Below are 19,895 nucleotides of genomic sequence, written 5' to 3' on the forward strand. Positions count from 1 at the left end.
TAAATCGAATGACCGATTCGATACCACTCGAGATACGTTTTTATATCGATACCAATCTTATACAGTGATTTGTGTACATATGTTTTGTGCTTACTCAAACAAAAGGAATGATAGAACAGGAGTATTGTATTGTGGACTCTATTTGTATAGTGAAAGAGTTCCTATTTTATTGAAACTTCTTTTATTTAGGAAGAGTATATATTTTCTTTTGAAAGAACTAGTTACCACCACCGATTTCAGCACTGTAGGTAACTATTTCAAGCACTCGGATGAAAATTATCTTAATAATCTTAAACTGAAATAATTCAAATTAGTCTAGTTGTTTTTGAGATTAGCGCGTTCAAACAATCTATTCAGCTTTATAAATTGTAATGAATGAATTACAAAAAAACATTATTGATATTGTAATTCATTTTATTTCCCATTTGGTCTTTCTAGTCCAAGTTAAACCAAGAAAGTATAAAACTTCGAGGTAATTGTACTGGCTAGTCTACATAACAATTCTTTTAATAAATGATGCCTCCCCCAAGGGAATCCCATACCACTTAGTTCAATAGGATCAATATCATATCGAACAGTTATGTATGCAAACATTATCGGTTAACTTATAATGTTAACTAAATAAGCCAGTTTATAATAACTTAACTCTAAAGTTTAATTAGGTAGTTGAAGTGAAAATTAGTTCTCTCATTTTGAGAAGTACGAAACTGTGTTTTAATTACGGTAGGAACAGTTTTTAGAAGTTTTGTGAGTGAGACTCAAAGGACGAATATTTTGTGGTGGCTTAGTGGTTAAAGCACCTGTCTCTGTAGTAAGTATGAGTCTGGGGTTGGATTCTAAGTCAGGTAAGTAGGTACCAACGCTACTTTTCTAATGTATTAGGTACCGACTTTCTAAGTATATCTTAGACACTAATGACTGATTAAAGGAAATCTGGACTATAAAGTCTAAAATCAGTAACCCGCTTTGAGCAAGCGTGATGATTAACGCTTAATCCCTCTCTGTGTAAGAGGCCTGTGCCCAGCAGTGGTGCGATCAAAAGGCTGATGATGATGGTGACCAATTTGTGAACTAATACAGACTAGTTAATAGTACCTACTTAATTAAAATTGATGGTTAGGTATAACTGTGATTAGACTGATTAGACGATAACTACAATATTTCCCGAGAGGAAGTTTGTCAACTAGTTTTGACTGATGATATTGTCAAAATACTGAACTCTGTACAATTTAGAGCAATCTGTGGTCCTAGTACACCTGTCTACTCTGGTACAAGTATTGATAGCTTATTGGATACAACAATGAATCAGATTTATGAAATAAACTAGCTTCTGCCAACTGTTTCACCTATGGTTATAAATAGTTTTTACCCGCGTAACGCAGGAACCGCTTCGCGAGAAAATTTTTCGGTTCCTGAGATAAGCGCGTTCGAACAAACAAACTCTTCAGTTTTATAATATTAGTATAGATTGGTACCTTCCATCATCCATCATCAGCATTTTATCGCAGTCCACTGCTGGACATAGGCCTCTCCAAGTGCACGCCACTGAGATCGATTTTCGGCTTCTCGCATCGATTGGTAGCTTACTTTCATAAAAAATGATCTAATCTTTTAATGAAATAAATAAATAAATAAATTTTATTACGTAAAACATTTTTTTACACAGAATTTTCTTATATAGCACAGAAAGTTGGTACATAGTCAAGTCATAGAAAGCTTCTGTAATATGAAATGGTAATACTTTAAAATGTTTTAAGCTCTAAGTGGGCAAGTGTTATAGTGTATTAAAATCGTGCTTGTGTAAAAACACTTTACATTTTGTTTCTAAAGAAGCGACGATGCTTGAGTAGATATGCAGGTAATACTAGTAGGTACTAGCAGGTAAGTAGATTGCAAAAAATACATCATATTCATTAAATTCAGTGTCAAAAATAACCTCTATCTTAAGTAATATTTAGTCTTTACCGTCCTTAGACTACACAATCACGATACAGCCTACTCATCTTAACGAAGTCTCATTCATTTAAATCACATCTTAATGAAATCTGCTATCTTAGCTGTTACTGTTTCTGTCTGTTTGGTTCACCAAACAGATTTAGGAGTTACGAACAAAAATTACGGACGAAAATTTTCGATCATAAGTACTTATTTTTGACTTTACTTAAATTTTATAAAGAAGGACTTTGTTAGTTTGTATGTAAGATAAAACCGATTTCCAAAAACATCAAAAAGAAAAAAAAACTATTTTTAGACGCATCGGTGCAAAAAAACTCCCGATGAATTGAGAATTTCCTCCTTTTTAGGAAGTCGCTTGAAAAGTATGATAAAGAGGAACGGTAACACTCTCCTTTTGGCACAGTCTTTATCGATACCTACATACTTGAGTCATGTTACACTATATCTAATAGTAATCGGTTCATGAATATGTATCTGAGAACTAGCTTCCGACAATGATTTCACCTGTATCCCGCGGGGATTACACGAATGAAAAGTAGTCTGTCTTCCTCGATAAATGGGCTATCGAACACTCAAATACTTTTTCAAATTGGTCCAGTAGTTCTCACCTCTAGATGAGTGCGTTCAAACCAACCAACTCTTCAGCTTTATATCAAAAGTATAGATATAACCTATTTTGAAAAGGCTTTAAAAAATCAATACCAACCAAATGACCAATGAATGTCGTCAAAATTGTTCACTACGTACATTGTAGGTACAATTGGACACGAAATCATCACTGTCACATCATTTAAATTCTATTCAAGGCAAATTCAGGTATTTTCGACTGGCGTGAAATTAGCTCGCAATTTAGTATTCCTAGCCGCTTGTATGAAAATTAGGTTTCTATACGTTTTCAGGTTAGTTAATAGCTGACAGGTAACTTAATAGCAAAGTGGTCACTGCTCATTAGGAATATAATTTTGAGTGTTTTCATTTGTGTTCTAGGGGAGGCTAATTCCCGCAACTGGATAAAAAGTGATTTATGACTTTTCCAGGGTATCTGTGTACGTAATTTAAATGGGTTCAGTAGTTTTGATATAAAAGCCAGACCAACAGTTTCAGTTTGAAATATTCCATGTACCGAAGAACAGGAAATTTGTATCCAGGTGCGCGAAGTATTTCCTTTTGAGCGCGAACGAATCCGCTGGCAGTAGTTAGTTATTATAGGTATATTTTGGTCGTATTGATTACATGATATCCCTATTGTGAATGAGTGAGTAATATATAGGAAAGCTATTGGGAAATGTAATAACTATTACCAATATAGTTTGATTATATAATTCTTTGTGAGAAACCAAATAAGGACAATTGACCAATAAACTATATTTAGTTACTTTTTACTAAACGTTGGTTTCTTATCAGCAAGTTTTTAGGGAAGGAAAACTGCTTTCAAATTACTTATTGATCGTAATTTTATTTTATGACTATTTGAATTATGACTTATTTTGCTGTGTACTGTACCGTTATCTAAACATCCATAATTATTTTATATTTTTTACACTTGTTTACATATTATTTAAAAACTTTTTTTAACACAGACACTTTTTAACCAAACGCATACACTATTAGAACAAACAAACTCGCGAAACACAAACTGAAAACAAAATACGGCGTGAAAAGGAAAAACGCGCGAAAATCGTCACACTCGACGTCTGACCTCGAGCATAGCTGGCGCGCCACTGAAGGAAAGCCAAGCACGTGGTTCCTTATAAAAAACTCCACAAACAACATTAAACTTTATGCCCTTATCATAAAGTACAATTTCCAAAACACCCTTCTCAAATTCAGCTGGAGAAAATAGAAGCGTGAATAAAAACATGCATTCGACATGAAACCATATTTTAATATCAATAGAGCGTTTTATGATTTGGCAAGTGCCCTTCAAGCAGTTTTCAAATATGGAAAAGTTGTCAACTCGTGAAAATTCGTCACCGGTCGGAAGTTTTCGCTCGTTAGCAAAAGCTGTTCGAAATGCGGTTGGTTTTTCAAATGTAGAATACTAAACAATTGTATTACGACGGATTAAAGTCGAGATTACAGTGGCATGATAAGGAATGCGGGTTTGGCAACTATAAGTGTAAGTTGGTAATTTTATGCTAGAACATTATTTAGGTAATGATCTGAGAAAATATTCATGAACGGTAGCTTTTCAGTGAAGAATTTATGTTTATTATTGAATTCGCTGCCAGCAGTATAATGAAGGATTGCTTGGAGTGGTCGCGATTTAGAGTAAGCTACTTTGAGGGTCCCTTTTTAGTCAGAGTATCAAATACATATGTTTTCTTTTTCAAAAGTAATAGACTGAAAATCCATGGGCAAATATAGTCAATTATCAATTTAATTACTATCGGGGTTCCCCCCCCCCATATTAGGTCACAAATATAAACTCGCCAAAGCATTTCAAAAATACCGAAATACTACAATTTCTACTGTAGTTATTACCTATCTAAATTGAAGTATAAATATGTAAATACAAATAGTTACATACAATTTGAATTGGCATAGTTTCCGTTTGATTCATACTGCTACAGTAATATATTACAGTTCAGTTGGCAAAGTTTAATAGTTACGGTTGGATTTAATTCACCGCCTGTCGGTTATCGTGTAAACATAAACTAGTGTTAAAAACAGTTTCATATATTATTGCTTGCTATTGATTACAATATAGTTATACTGAAGTAATGGTTACAGAGATTAATCTCATGGTAATTTTAAGTGTAATTTAATGAGATAAAGTCATTTTTTCGTGATAGAATGATGGATACTAATGTATGAGCTTGTGGCATATTTTTTTTGTAAGTGATGGCAAAAGTCATGAAATGACCCCTCCCGCTGTGGGTTAGCAGCGGTGAGGGAGTGTCAGACTCTTACTGACTAAAAACCGTCGTGTTCCGTCGTAGTTTATGTACCAGGACCGCGGTATCTCTTTCGAATAACCCGCAGCCCCAAGGAGCTTGTGGCTAAGGCCGTGTCCTGCCAGGCCTATTTAACGCGAAGGCGATGCGATGCTGTGCGATCCGATCGATTGATAGGGCGACTATGTCCTACGTGTACGCAAATTGGCGCGAATAGACCATCGAATCTACCATTATTTCCGTGCAGTTTTGCACTAAAATAATTTTCTACAACCTTCAATAAATAAGTAAATAACAACCAGTTTATATGTTCTTCAGTGTTCATTCTTTGGAACAACGAATCTTACGCTGAAATATTCAGCAGTAGAGCATATGAAATAACCCGGTAGGTACACAAATTCGCGCAAATTCCACTTGAACACATTCGGGTGCTCGCTCACTGTACCGTGGTGTGTCACACACGGGTAGTAAGAATGGCTGACTTGAAATGATAAAATTCTTTACAGTCAGTTTTTTTGAAACGTCCGTTTTTAACTTTGAACATTTAATGAGAAATTCACGTTTATTATGAATTTCTCATTAAATGTAAGTTAAAAAATGATTTAATAAAAACGGACGTTTATCTTGTCTGTATATTTGGACCTCAAATATACAGACAAAGAGTAAATAAGGTCATTATATATATAATTTAATTAAGGGTTAATGATATTCTATAGGCTAATTATATATGGTAAATGGGTATTGTAGAATGACGAATCAAAGGATAATAAAAATCTGTTTAACTCGTGCGAAAAGACCAAAAATATTCACATTAGTTTAAGTAACCTATACTTTATAGAAGACCTTTTGATATTTCTTTTTATTTATGTAGTGTTGTTGGATTATGTAGCCAAAATAAAATTCCATTCATACTTTTAACCTCCGCCCTAATTTCCCAACTTGCTCACTAACCAAAACATCCGTATATCACAGCACAGAAATAGAAAGCATTCCTGCACACACATAGTTACATTTTTACGACACAATAAAACAAAATATATCTTCATATCGTAAGATACATCATAAGAACAGTCGTCAGACGTGTGCTCTGACGAGTTCATCTCAATCTCATGTAAGTCGTTAAATTTTGTTTATTTTCACCGCTCAGTTCCGGTACAAAATAAGTGAAGCTAGTAATATTATAAATGCGAAAGTTTGTATGTATGGATGAATGAATATATGTGTGAATGTTTTTCCTCTTTCTATAACTACAGACTTTTACACAAAAGCTACTGGATAGATATTGATGAAACTTACTGAATAGGCTTTTTGGGACCGGGAATTAGTTCTCTTTAATTAGGAAGCGAGCGAAACCGCTGGTTAAAGTTAGTAATGTTACAGCCTTTTTATCGTCCCACTGCTGGGCACAGGCCTCCTCTCAAACGGAGAAGGATTGAGCTGAATTGAGCATTAATCACCACGCTTGCGGGTTGGTGATTTCAGACATTATAGTCCAGGTTTCCTCAAGATGTTTTCCTTCACCTTTTTATCAATTTATCAACCATTGGTGTCTAAGATATACTTAGAAAGTACATACAAGCTTAGAAAAGTTGCATTGGTACTTGCCTGACCTGGATTCGAACCCACACCCTCATACTCGAGAGGTTGGTTCTTTACCCACTAGGCACTACTAGTTAGTATCTAGTAAAATATTTTTAAAGAAATAAACATTGATGTAGAGTGTATGACGTAATAATGATGACGTCAACATATCTTGTGATGTGTTGGCTCGTGAAAGAAAGTAAACATATTATTTTTATATCGAAGGGATAGATTGATGAATGTGCGGATGGCGGCAGTTTTTCTACGATATTTATTATGGTATTATATTTCGTGTTTGTGTGAGAAATGACAGTGTATTTGAAGTATATTTCAGGGTCCATTTGATGCAGTAAAGCAGCTTTTAACTACTGGCAGAAGCTAGTATGTTTATACAGAGAAAAACTGAATTTTCAGAAAGAAACGATTGTAAGCTTTCTCTGGCCTTTTCTTTTCTTTTGCCCAATAAACAAACACTAATCGGTAAATGCGGATTAATACTAATAAACTAAGCTATGTTGCGTGTTCACCTACACAAATATTTGGAGTAAACACAAAGTTGAGGCTAATCCTTCCGACTTTCGATTCTGATGTAACTTTCATATTGGCATTTAATGGAATCGATTGCTGTGTTTTTGTGCGTACGTATAAAGTAATGAAAACAGAAGTATCATAGCAATAAGTATTTAAAAAAGTATAAGGTATTACTCATACTAAAACGTTATAGTCCAGGTTTCCTCAACTTTCTTAACTTTGTAAGAAGGGTTCTTCATCACCTCGACAAGAAGGCATTCTATCACCAAATTTATTTTCAAATCGGATCAATAGTTCCTGACATTAGCGCGTTATATCATAGTGAGCAAACTCTTCAGCTTTGAAAAATATTTCAGTATTAGATAGACCATTTATCGAGAAAGACAGACTAATTTTCATCGAGATAGGCTAAAAAATACCCTCGGGACATGGGTCCAACTGCTGGAGGAAGCTAGTTTATAAAATAAGTAACGGTTGTTCAAAATGGTCCTTCTGCACACAAACACAATTATGTGTAAGCATCTATTTTTGACTCGCGAAGGTCGCTCTGAATAAACAATACCGCCAGGTGTACACCATACGGAACGTACATATGTATGAACATAATTGTTTTTACATATTTTCTATAGAATAACCAGTAATTTCGCCAGTTTCAGAACAATAGGATCCGGTTGGTTTTCGATTAAAATCTAAAATAGTCGTGATTTGTAGGCAGAGAATACTCATATTGGTGTTGTTTCTAGAAAGAGTAAAATTATCTTGATATGTGGGTGTAATGGAATAGTGATATGATCAGAAATACGAACATGTATACAATTACAGTTATTTTAGATGGAAGTCTAAACTTTGCCAATTGTTATAAATACCATGTAGATATACCATTGAAGTCGAGGTTTCTCCCACTAATAAGTAACAGCCCGGAGTTTTCCTGACTCGTCAATTGAACCTAGGTCCTCTTTTAAAGGTTTGATCACTAGCACAACGAGGAGGTTGCTGGTCCTTTCTTATGTAATGATGTTTTTCTGCAACCGAATTCAAGAAACTCTTAGGAGGCCGATATATTCGGTCGTAGTTATTCTGAAAGTTATTTTTATTCGAAACCATGAAAAATACTTGTATAATAGTATTGATTATAAGCACAAAACATCAGATAACGTTATCAGTACTAAGACCGATAAAGCTGGTACAATGTATGGATTAATTTGTATCCGTGGGAGTAACGTAGAACAGAACAAATTATATACCTTCCCTGTATTTTTTACTTTTTTAGGGTTTCTATATCAGAACCTTGCATTCGCAATTGTTTGTTACTAAGGGGAAAAGTCCTATAGTTTTAACCCTCTTCTGTGTGTCTGTGCCTAGGAGCAGGACGGTAAAAAGGCTGATGATGAACTTAATTACTAGATTTTACTATTAGTTCGATGGCAACATGTTTTTAAGCCTCGCATAGAGTAATGTAACTTGAGACCCATACTATAAGTACATGGTGCTATTAATATTTTGCTTAGTATGCAATCAGTAACTTAACAGGTCATCTGAAAATTCAGAGTCGTGAATTTAAGGGTAAGTACCTACATATAGCGTGCAATAGCATTCACTAGTATATTATGTACTACATAGTACTAAGGTCGGGTAGTGCAAGCAAAAACAAAAAACGTTCTGTGAAAAATAAACACATATATTATTTACAAAACTCATAGGATATTTACAAATATTAAAGCAAGCAGTGAAAAGATACATTATTTAAATTAATGGAAATAAACTCAAACTACTGAACTACGTGTTACAAAGTTAAATGTGAACTAAAGTATTGACAGTTAAATTGTTAGACTAACTCGGTTTGTAGTTCGTTTTTTAACCTGTTACGTATTTTTCACATTGTATAGTCTCGTCATGTGAATGTTTAACAGTGCTATCAGAATGGAACATGCTGTATATTGAAATAAATTGTGTGGATGACAATGTGAAAAATAGTGAAAATATAATTTAAAAAATCGTAAAAAAAAACAAGTAAAATGGCTTTAGGTTTGTGTGGTATGTAATTAAGCATTCACAGATTTTTTAGGGGAAGGGTTAACATTTGTCGTTAGAGTCAAAATACAGCTATCATTTTAAGGGTTAAAATCCTCTGTGGTGTAATGAGTTTATATAATCTAGACTTAATATTTAAATGTGCTTATTTTATATAACCCCATGAAAGAAAATGTGTACCAGACAAATTAGTTTTACACCTGCAAGACCGCAAAAATTAAAGTTGTTAAAATATTACCTGCCTCTATTTTAGTTATAACTTTTCCTTTATACACACGACAGATCGTAAAATTGTTCCTGTAACAATAGGGACGGTTTAACCTAATGTTTTTTCGCCTGAAACTAAGTCAACTTTTCTCGTTTACATTTTTGGGGTTCGATTTAAACTTTCCGAACAGCATTTTTTCACGAATATATTCGAAGTAGGGTTTGATTTGAATATAACAATGTGGAAAAAAGCTTTTGAAATAAGAGTCTACGATACTTTGAAATAAAATAGGTACTTTGGAAAAAATTAAACCAAAAATAAAATCTAGTTTGATAATTGTTATAAAACTGATGTAAAATCGAGTTGCTTTTAACTATTTAGATGCTACAACTAAATGAAAGCAGATTATAACTTAGCATCTTCAAATGATACAAGAAATCATTAAACATGATTTTACCAACTAAAAAAAAAATCTCAAGCTTCAAGCATTCAGTAACTACAGCTACAAAAAACCCAGTAACAAGACTAACGCCAATATTTTCTGATAAACTTGGCGAGCAATAAACACTTGGCTTTCGGAGGCTTTGCTGAAATACTCGCTGAAAACTTGGCTTTTACGTGAACACTGGTCTTTTTGTACGAACTAAATGATGGTTTATATCTTAAGTTACTGTTAAATACGTAAGAGTCGAGAGTAGTCAGGATTATTTTCAAAATAATGGACGTAAGTGGTCGATTAGTTGTCAAAGTCAAAACTGTTTATTGACAGGGGGTGAATTAAATTATTTGCGTTTTTCACGAAATATTTAGGTAACACTTTTTTCCATGTAGACACACGACATTTTCTTACATATACATAAATACACCATTTTGTTTTAGGTTTGTGTTTATGAAATACATAGAGTAGGTACCTAATCTAAAGTTTATGTTGCTTAATACAAAAAAATACGCATGTTGGTTATTAGCTGGAGTGTAGTCCTTGGTGATCTCAAAAACAAAATCAAAGGATTGCATTTTTAAACTAATAACGTCAGAATTATAATAATTCCTAAAACTCAAAACTCAAAACGCTGAGTAAAATAATGACATAACTCAACATAAGGAAGGTATATTACCTTTACAACCTTCCCTCACACATGTTCACGACCCAGAACAAAACAATCATACACGCTAACAGAAATAGTTTAACTCATCACGCTAATTTCAGCAACCACAGGTAGGATATATTTAACCGTCGGGTTAAGTTAACCTTGAACTACGGATGTTAGGACCGCAGCTTCCGTCTCTGTTACCGTGACTGTTTACGTGGTTACTTGGTTTCCTGGTTAGTGGTTAACGTAGTGGTTATTTATGGGTAACATGTACCTGAATTTAAAAGTTTTCTTAAAATATGAAAAATTGTTTTCTATTCCTAATTTTAGGCACTTTGATGACAATTTGTAAGCAAAATGCTGTACACCGTCAGAATAGTCACAATAACACTGCATTAATAATGCAATTGAAGCAAAACGAAATCGCATCAAAAATACTCTGAAGCTCCACGCGATTATTTAGTCGATAAATCTTTTGAAAGTAACGGTCTTAGATTAATGCCCATCCCCATTCACACACAATCAAAAAACCCGGAAAATGTTGATTTCTTACACTTACGCGAATATTATACATTTTAATAAAAATCACGGTCATGGGCCGTGGTTGCTGTAAAGGATCCCAAACGTCGGAATTAAATAATATTAATATAACCACGATAAAATCCATAAAAGTAGTTTAATTTAAATCCGGAGAAACGTTAGTTCTAAATGAATTCTTAAATCCGTTTTCACCTATTATGCTCAATAAGGCACGCATAGAAGTACACATGGACGATATAGAAGGAGAAGTTGACTAGCGTGAACAATGTATCTTTCCACTCACTTGTGGTGTAGCCGAAGTCGTCTTCTTCTTCTGGGTCCGCCTCCTTCTCTTCTTTGCTGCGCTTCACTGCTCCCGCGGACGCGCGGTCGATCTGGGTAGAGGGATTTTTGCTATCATCACTGCTGAAGAACTTCATTTATATGTACCTACTATCAATAGTTTTTAAAATGTGTGGTAGAGTGGGTAGCATACTTAGTAAAGCTCAATGTCGGTGTTTTTTTTTCCTCTTTCAGAATCTCATAAAAAAAACTTTTTAATTCAAATCTAATCAAAATTATACATATCATAAAATGTTACATGAAGTTTAGCAACCGGCCTAAAAATAGGCATGCCTATATCCTGTCCTGTCCTGTCTTTTTTGTGGCATATTTTACCGAATAAAGTTCAAGGAATTACATTTTTGCATACATTCAAAGTAATGTATTAATTTAGTCTTCAGGACATTGTTTTGATTTAACTTATTACAAAGTAATATAAACGGGGCGGTATAAACTTTTCCTCCTTCACCATTCATATCATTACCATCATTCACTTCACTCCTAAAACTCCTCACCTCAACTCCCTTATCGGAATAAGTCCTGCCCTGCAGTTCTCGTTCATCCTCTTCGTCACTGCTCTCGGAGTCCGAGTACACTGGCTTCGGTTCCCCTGAACCTTCTTCCTTGGGCTTCTCTGATTCTCCATCAGCTTCCTTCTCCACGTCAGCTTCTGATGTCACTGTTATCTAAACAATAGAAGAAAAATGCATTTCTATAAAAACTGCGTTTGGTTAGACTGGAAACCGATATCATCGTAGTTAGGAAAAGGCTAGGCAGGTGATGATGATGAACTAAAAATTGCAAAAGGGAGTGTCACTACTACTGCTGTACTGATTTGAATGAATATATTTTGGTAAGAAAATTATAAAACTCTGAAGGTGTTTGTATATGACTACTTTTTGTACTATTGGCGCAAGTTAACTCCATGGAAATTCGGTTCCTCATCTAACACTTCTTTGTAGTAGCTATATCAATAATTTAAAATGTTTATTAGTTCCAACTTTTGTTTGACTGTCATGATTAATGTGGTAATCTACATTTCATCGCTTACAACGAATTTTACTTTCACTACATAATAACTGCGAAGTATGTGGCCTTCGGGGACTGCCGTGTTTTCAAGGTAAAGATAAATATTTCCTCGATGACTTGCACCCTATCGATTATTACCTATAGCAAATATTGGAAAAGCCATGTATGACAAAAAATACATAGCTGGTAGTTTTCGTTTCACCTCGTGTAAAATAAATCAAATTACACATAATGGTACCACACTAAAAACCACTAGACATAACAAGGGTTGACCAAGTAACTAGGTTGAGAGCCAGACAGGCAGTCGCTTTATGTAAAAACTGGTACTCAACTGCATGCGGTAAGACTAGAAGCCGACCCCAACATAGTTGGGAAAAGGTAGATGATATGAAGTCATTAGCAGCCGTCATTGAAGTAGGTACTTATTCCTTTTTTAGCAAAGTTATGAGAATCTCTTATAACCTCGTAAGACCAGACTTACAAACAAGGGTAAAATGCTCGAGAGATGACGATGATAACTTTTACAAAAACCCTTTAGAGTTTTTATAGAAAACCATCTCCTAAAGCTGGTGTTACCTTGATCTCATGCTGCGGCGTCTTGTCCGGATGAGGCGGGGCGGGAGAGCGACGCGCGGAGGGGGTGGGCGACGCGGCCGGGCTTGATGCCTCCACGTCTGAAGAGTCTGTGTTCTGTAAGAATGGTGACTATTGTCATATCGTTACGGTAGCTAGATGCCTGACAACCTATCATACTAAGAGATTCGGGGTACCCGAGTAACTGAGTTGAAGACATAGACAGTTGCTTCATGGAAAATACTGGTAATCACTTGAGGTTACAGTAGAAGCCAACTCCGATTAAGTTGGGAAATGGTTAGGCAGATGATGTGTCATTTACTTTATTACACACTAGCGACCCGCCCCAACTTCATACCGGTATTTGTACTTTTCCACTATTTACTTCTATAAACTTTCCTCTTCAATCACTCTATCTATTAAAAACCGCATCAAAATTCGGATTTTTCTAAAATTCAAGCATACATGGATACAGGGATATAGGGACAGAGAAAGCGACTTTGTTTTATACTATGTAGTGTTTTTTCTCAGAACACCCGCTACAACCAGTGAAAATCTTCAAAAGACTTCTCACAGAAGTTCTTCTTCTACAGGTGAAGCACACAAGACATAGTCAAAACTTAACTTTTTTCTTCAATCTTACCCATGCTAGTAGACTCTGCACGGTAAGCGTGACGGTATCACCGGCCGCCTTGATGAGCTGGACGGCGCGCTCGTGCTGAGCTGATCTCACGCAGACACCATCCACTTCCAGGATACGGTCTCCTGTCTGTGGGAGATTAGAAGTAAGTAACGCGTGAGGCAAGTTGAGAGTTCCTGAAGTTCAGGGAAAGTTGCTCGTGATGCAGGTAAAACAGAGTTGATCAGTTCTTCTCTAAAATATGTCATCGTTTAGCACGAATTTCGATCAAAAATAAAAATATGCATTCAGAATTAAAACAATATGTGAGCCAAGCTAATTATATTAGCAGTGAAAACAAACAGGTCTTAATTGATGTACTAACTGAGCGTATATAAAACTGAAATACATAAAAAATCTTTCCTAGCCTGGCCTACCTTTATTGTTTTGTCCTTAATCATATTCTCATTGAGTGAGCTGCAAGTTTAATTACCTAGCATACCCCAGCGTCACGCCCTAAGAGTGTACAATAAGGAGTAGTTTTTCAATTATTTTTCAAAAGTAAAGTATCTTTAAAATCTGAACTAACCTGTAACTCTCCACAGTTACCAGCAGGACTGCCGGGCACCACGTTTTTGATGAAGATACCAAATATAGCCTTCTCTTCACCATCATCCCCATCGCGATTGGAGATTATGTCAACCTGAGTATGAGATAAAGCAAAATTGAAATAGATTCGAAATTCATTGATATTTCAGAAATACAAGGGTATCATATTAAGGTCTGAGCATTTTGGTAATAAAAGAGCAATAAACTCCTAAAGGGATAAGAGAAATCTTTTTGAAAGCCGCTTTGTTGGTATTGTAGTCTCCACAGTTCCTAAAATCAGGTCCTGGATTGGGTAGACCTATTTACAGTATCATACAGAAGAACTCTGAAGGCATTTATTTGTAGATCTTAACAAAACTGTGGAATATAACATAAGCTTGTGGTCCTAGAATCAGGTATGGATCTGGAAATCTAGACCCAACGTTCATCTGTAGTTCTTGACAATATAAATATGAAACATGACAATAATAATGCTACCCACCTTCCCACCAACGATGCTAACACCAAGCGGCGCGCCAGGGCTGCGCTTGAGCGTGACCTGCCGCGGCGCCCCCCAGCGCTGCGCCGCCAGCGAGTCCGCCCGCCGCTCCGATGATACCGTCACCGTCATCGTCGGCGGACCGAAGCTGTTGGAACATAAGGTATGTAGCTGATTTTATGTAGGTACTTACATAGTAAAATGAGAATCCACCAAGCTTTTTTTCTCAACTATGTTGGGGTCGGCTAAGTCAACCGGACCATAGTGAAATGAGACTGATTGACTGCCTGACAGAGGGACATCAATAGGATGGGATGTTAGTGGATGTTGGATGTTAGTGTGACAGCTGACAGAGAGGAATAGAAGCGGAAAACATTGCACGGATTACAAATAACTTGGAAACAAGGCAGGAAGAAGAAGCTGCCTATTGTGAATATGGTGATGATGATTAGGTGTCCAGCATCCAACCATAAGTTGTTTTACCAAATTAATCACTGCTAAGCAATTTAAATTCACACAGGTACTTGGGTTTCCCAAAAAATTACAGTACCACTGAACGCGAGGAAAACTACGAAAAGACTAGTATCATGCATAACATAAAAGCATATCGACCTCTACAATGGATCATGTCAGTGGTTAACGTAACAGTCGACCGGTTCAATTGAATAAGTGTGATGTATTACAATTGTGTGTAGCACGCTTTGAGACGCGCGAACCGCGTGGTATATCATGCGAATCTATATTATTTATCCCTGCCTTAGTAACTGATAGCAGCCTCGATTTAACCTCATCATCATCAACCTTTTCTTTTCAAACGACAATAGACATAGGCGTCTTCATAAACAGAGAAGGAATGACCGTTAATCGCCACGCTAGCTCAAGACAGCTTAGTGATTTCAGACTTTAAAGTCGCGGTTTCCTAAAGACGCTTTCCTTCACCTTTACTCCATCATCACATCAGCATAAGATGCTAATATTAGCGGTAACAGTCTTGTGTACAGTTGGCCAATTATGACGTTAAGATGTCTATTCTTGTGTTCGATATATTTATACCCGTATCAGCATCCAATTATGAAGGTATTGAACGTTTCCTAAACGGAATATTCTACAAAGAGTAATTGTTGCAATTGGTCCTTCGAACCAAAAAAAAGGACCTATTGTATAACCTACTCCTATTTGTAAAGCTAACCGTTTTTCCAGAATAGGTACCTGAATGAGACCTTTTGGGGATTGAAGTTAGTGCGTAACAAAGGGCCGATACTTGCACAAAGTAAGTCTGGCTGGATTTGTAAAGAAACTTGAATTAGGTATAAGAGGATGCATTGACTGGATTGAGCCGAAAATCGATCCTATCAAAGATAAGGATGAATGAAAGCTGATGAATGAAGTAAGTTAAGTGTTAGAGTGTTGCTGTGTTGATGAAGTCCTGTTCTATAAAATTTAGCACCAACTGTTTCCCACGGTTTCACCCGTGGAAATACTTCTCTCTATACCTCGATAAAATATAGTGCCTGGGGATTGTGTAGCTTTCCAAAAGTAAAAGATTTTTTTTATAAGTTTTGTATTTAACAAAGACTGCAAGAAAACAGAGAACCGATTGTAAAGACTGATCTTGATCTAACCGCTAATCATTAACAAGGGGTTGGTCTTTGCCAAAATTATAAAACTCCCACTCCCTCCAGTATTGAAAATAAATAAACAAAAACAAAACTCATCCCTGTCATAACCCATTAGCAGTAACATCAATAGTCGTCGTCACCGAAGCGACATATTAAACGTTCGCCCATCTGAACAAATTAAAACCGAATGGATTAAATGGATACCTGCCGACTGCCATGTGGACATGTGATGGCAAAACTCGAGGGAACGATACACAATTTCAAAGAAAAACGATTAAAAGTTCTAGATTAATTGTTATTGAATTTGAAAAGGTTGTTGAATTTAGGGGTGTATTAATGTGGATGGATGGAGTGGGAGACTAAGACTGACGAAAAAATGGGTGAATTATCTGAGATATCACTTAAATAATAATAATATATGCGCCTGATGATAGACAGGAATGGAAGCAGAAAATACACTGCCTTGACTACAAATATAATATATACCTGCCCTCTTTCCTATAGAACAGGTACAAGAATCAGGGACATTAAAATGATAGAAGTGTGACTCTTAAACTTCAGTATACCATTGTCATCATATGTTATTCAATATATTTTCTTCTATTGGTTACCCCTACAGCGTAGCTATAACAACACAATTTGTACCGATACAAAGTACCGAATTCCGAATTTTCAAAGCTCGTAGTAAGTTTAATGTGATCAAAAATAAGGCTCTATATTTGATTAATTAAATAAACACCAACATTGTTTTCATAAACATTATGTTCCCGACAGTACAAGCTGCATATGTATCAATCACAAAGCGACGTGAGGGCGCGCCGCATCATATCGGTATTCATTTCCAGCGATACTACACTGACACTGCAGGAAACGTTCCCATTACACATATTGTTATGGTTTACTGAACACATCAAAACAGAATTACCTACGTGAAAAACTAGACCTAGTTTTTAAACGGTTTTATTTAGCTCACCCCGTTTGTTTTATTATTTATTCTTGGGTCAAATTTAGTAATTCCAATTTCAACCTCTTCCTGTCAACCGATTAATCTGAAATTTTGTATACCTCTTTAATTCCGATGACAATACAATATAGTAATATCAATAACATTGTAAATCCAATATGGCCGCCGGCACAAAATGGCGGATTACATATTTTTCCACAACCCCCTCAATATGGGTATCAAATGAAAGGGCTACACAAGTAGAATACTGTCAGCAACCCCAGCGGGGCCCAACAGGGCCAAGGCCTGCCTGGGCTGCGGGATTGTTCGAAAGAGTTACCGTGGCCCTGGTACATAAAAGATAAAAGGCTTACGACGAAACATAACTATTTTTAGTCAGTAAGAGTCTGGCACTCCCTTCCCGCTGCTGACCCAGGGAGGGGTCACTTGATGATTTTTGGCGTAGTTAAAAAAATAGTTTTTTTTTAAATTAGATTGTAATAAATTATCAGGTAAGAGGCCCTGTAACAATGATTAACTAAATGAATAAGATAGAATGAGGAATATTCGGTAGGCATTTTCATTAAATACTAAAAACTAGAAAATAAAAAATCGGTAAAAAAACCTTTTAAGTTAAACGGTTTTATCTTATGTGCACTGAAAACTAGAAAATAAAAAAATAGTTACTTACCTGTCAACCTACGTAGGTGGTCCCGGTCATATTAGACTAAAATAAAAACGTGGGGGCCCTCTGAAATCCTACCAATGCAAAGCATATTTTTATACTTTGGTAGATCATGAGCTCGGCGTTCGCTGGTGAAGCCGCTACGGCTGATTTATTGATGGTCAAAATCTCCAGTTACGATTATAGTAAGTCGATGCAATCCACACCTATTATACCTCTAGAAGAAAGTACTACAGCAATAGTTAATGGGCCCCACGTTTTTATTTTAGTCTAATATGACCGGGACCACCTACGTAGGTTGACAGGTAAGTAACTATTTTTTTATTTTCTAGTTTTCAGTGCACATAAGATAAAACCGTTTAACTTAAAAGGTTTTTTTACCGATTTTTTTTAAACTAAACTCTGCCAGCAGTTTCTATACGCTTCGTGACATATCATACATATTATAAGGTATATGATTGCCAAGATTCATCGAATCCGTTAAACCATTTGCGTAAAAATATACACACATACATGAATGTACATACGTTTACAACTACTATTTACTTTTGACCGTAGAAAACTCTCGGTATAGCCTACTTGAGACACATACAGCAACGTTAAGCTAAACCGTAGATATCCGTGAATGGGTGACCATAGGGAGAAATCACGAGCCTATGAAACCACATGAGGACTTTAACAGATACTATAGATGTTTGACATAATCATAGAAAGTCTGACATCCACTCTAACAAAAACGTATTTTAAATCAGCAACGGCCTGTGAAGATCAGATGGGTAATCGCTCCGTGTAGAATAAGATCAAGATCGATATTTTGAATGCAAGCAACACTTCTAATCATCAAAAGTAGACGCAAAGCGCATACCTATATGTACATAGTTTAAAGAAAAAAATGTTTTTTTACAGGAACAGAAATAATGTTGCTTTATAATTACAATGCAATTAAGACAATTGTTTATGAAACAATAAGATTGAGCGCAGCGCGTGGGGAAGCCATTTAGCATCATTACGCGCTGACACGCGACTGTCATTGGAATAAATCGACGACACACGTGACGGTGGACATGTTATTCGCTACGTTCCTACGTGTGTTAGAGACGTGTTAGTATCCTTTATAAAATAGGCACTAATCAACACCAGAAACTAGGCAAGTTATTGACAAACAATGGCAAAATTATGAGGGATACTTGGTAAAAGTTGACTGCCATAGAATTTTATAAGGTGCTCTTCAAAAGCTTTTAATAACATAGGTATCATTATACTTCGGCCGTTCAGAGAATGCGTTCCTGACACCTATCAGTTAGTCACGACTAGTGATGGGCACAACATAACACTGAGTTCGTTACCGTTCCTTCAAAATGAACCGCCGCATTATTTTAAGATTATTTTCGTTTTAAATTGGCGGAATCATTTGTTTTATATTTTAGTTATTTAAGTGGAAACCAAAAAAAGGTAATATTCATATAATAAAATTGTTTTATTTATTCTTTGTTACAAGTACATTGAATTGAATGTGCGAACAGAATATTAATCAGACTCCGATTTGCTTGAGGAGGTGGTGTCTTCATCATCATCTTCGCCTACATGTATAATTATATTATTATCAATAACAGAATCAATCCTGATATCTCGGTCTAACAAAAGCCGGGTAATCAAATAAAAACAGATCGAAAACACTTGAAAAACGTGGTCTATGCGCACGAAACGACAACGGACTGTTGTACTGTTTTAGCGTCACAAAATGGCGGCCCATAACGCCATTTGGGGTTACCATTTTTAATCTAAGTATAAAAATGCGGTTTGGTCATAGTTTTATTTTTATATTTCATAAAAGTAAAAAGAAAATCAAAAGGTATTATTTTATATTATAACTGTATAAGAACAGATTACGATACTTGCCTGTTATTTTTAGCACAGCACTACAAAATATAAACCGCTGACATAACCTTGTAATAGCGCAGTATAGATTTAGAAAAATATTGTTTACCAAGTTATTTGACACTCAGTTTGGCACAAAATTATAACATTCATTGATTATTGATATAATAATGTTGTTTTAATGCTCCTCAATTGTTAAAACGGTAAACAACCAGCAAAAATATTTTTATCGTAACTGCAACGCCATTGCAAAGTTACGTCGTCAGTTCAATCGCGACGTGTCAGGAACGCATTCTCTGAATGGCC

The 19,895-nt window shown here is 35.7% G+C and overlaps 1 protein-coding gene across 1 annotated transcript in view; it reads right to left on the reverse strand.

The window, feature by feature from the left end:
* LOC124642299 overlaps window positions 1–19,895 on the reverse strand; it is a 169,673-nt gene that overhangs the window by 62,838 nt on the left and 86,940 nt on the right. Inside the window, exons 19-24 of the mRNA XM_047180665.1 lie at window positions 14,468–14,612; window positions 13,967–14,080; window positions 13,402–13,527; window positions 12,762–12,875; window positions 11,672–11,842; window positions 11,119–11,209 (exon numbers count right to left, since the gene is read on the reverse strand). Of these exons, the coding sequence (XP_047036621.1) occupies window positions 11,119–11,209; window positions 11,672–11,842; window positions 12,762–12,875; window positions 13,402–13,527; window positions 13,967–14,080; window positions 14,468–14,612 (761 nt within the window). The remainder of the gene's footprint in view (window positions 1–11,118; window positions 11,210–11,671; window positions 11,843–12,761; window positions 12,876–13,401; window positions 13,528–13,966; window positions 14,081–14,467; window positions 14,613–19,895) is intronic.

Source organism: Helicoverpa zea, chromosome 24 (genome assembly GCF_022581195.2).
Source record: "Helicoverpa zea isolate HzStark_Cry1AcR chromosome 24, ilHelZeax1.1, whole genome shotgun sequence".
Lineage (NCBI taxonomy): Eukaryota > Metazoa > Arthropoda > Insecta > Lepidoptera > Noctuidae > Helicoverpa > Helicoverpa zea.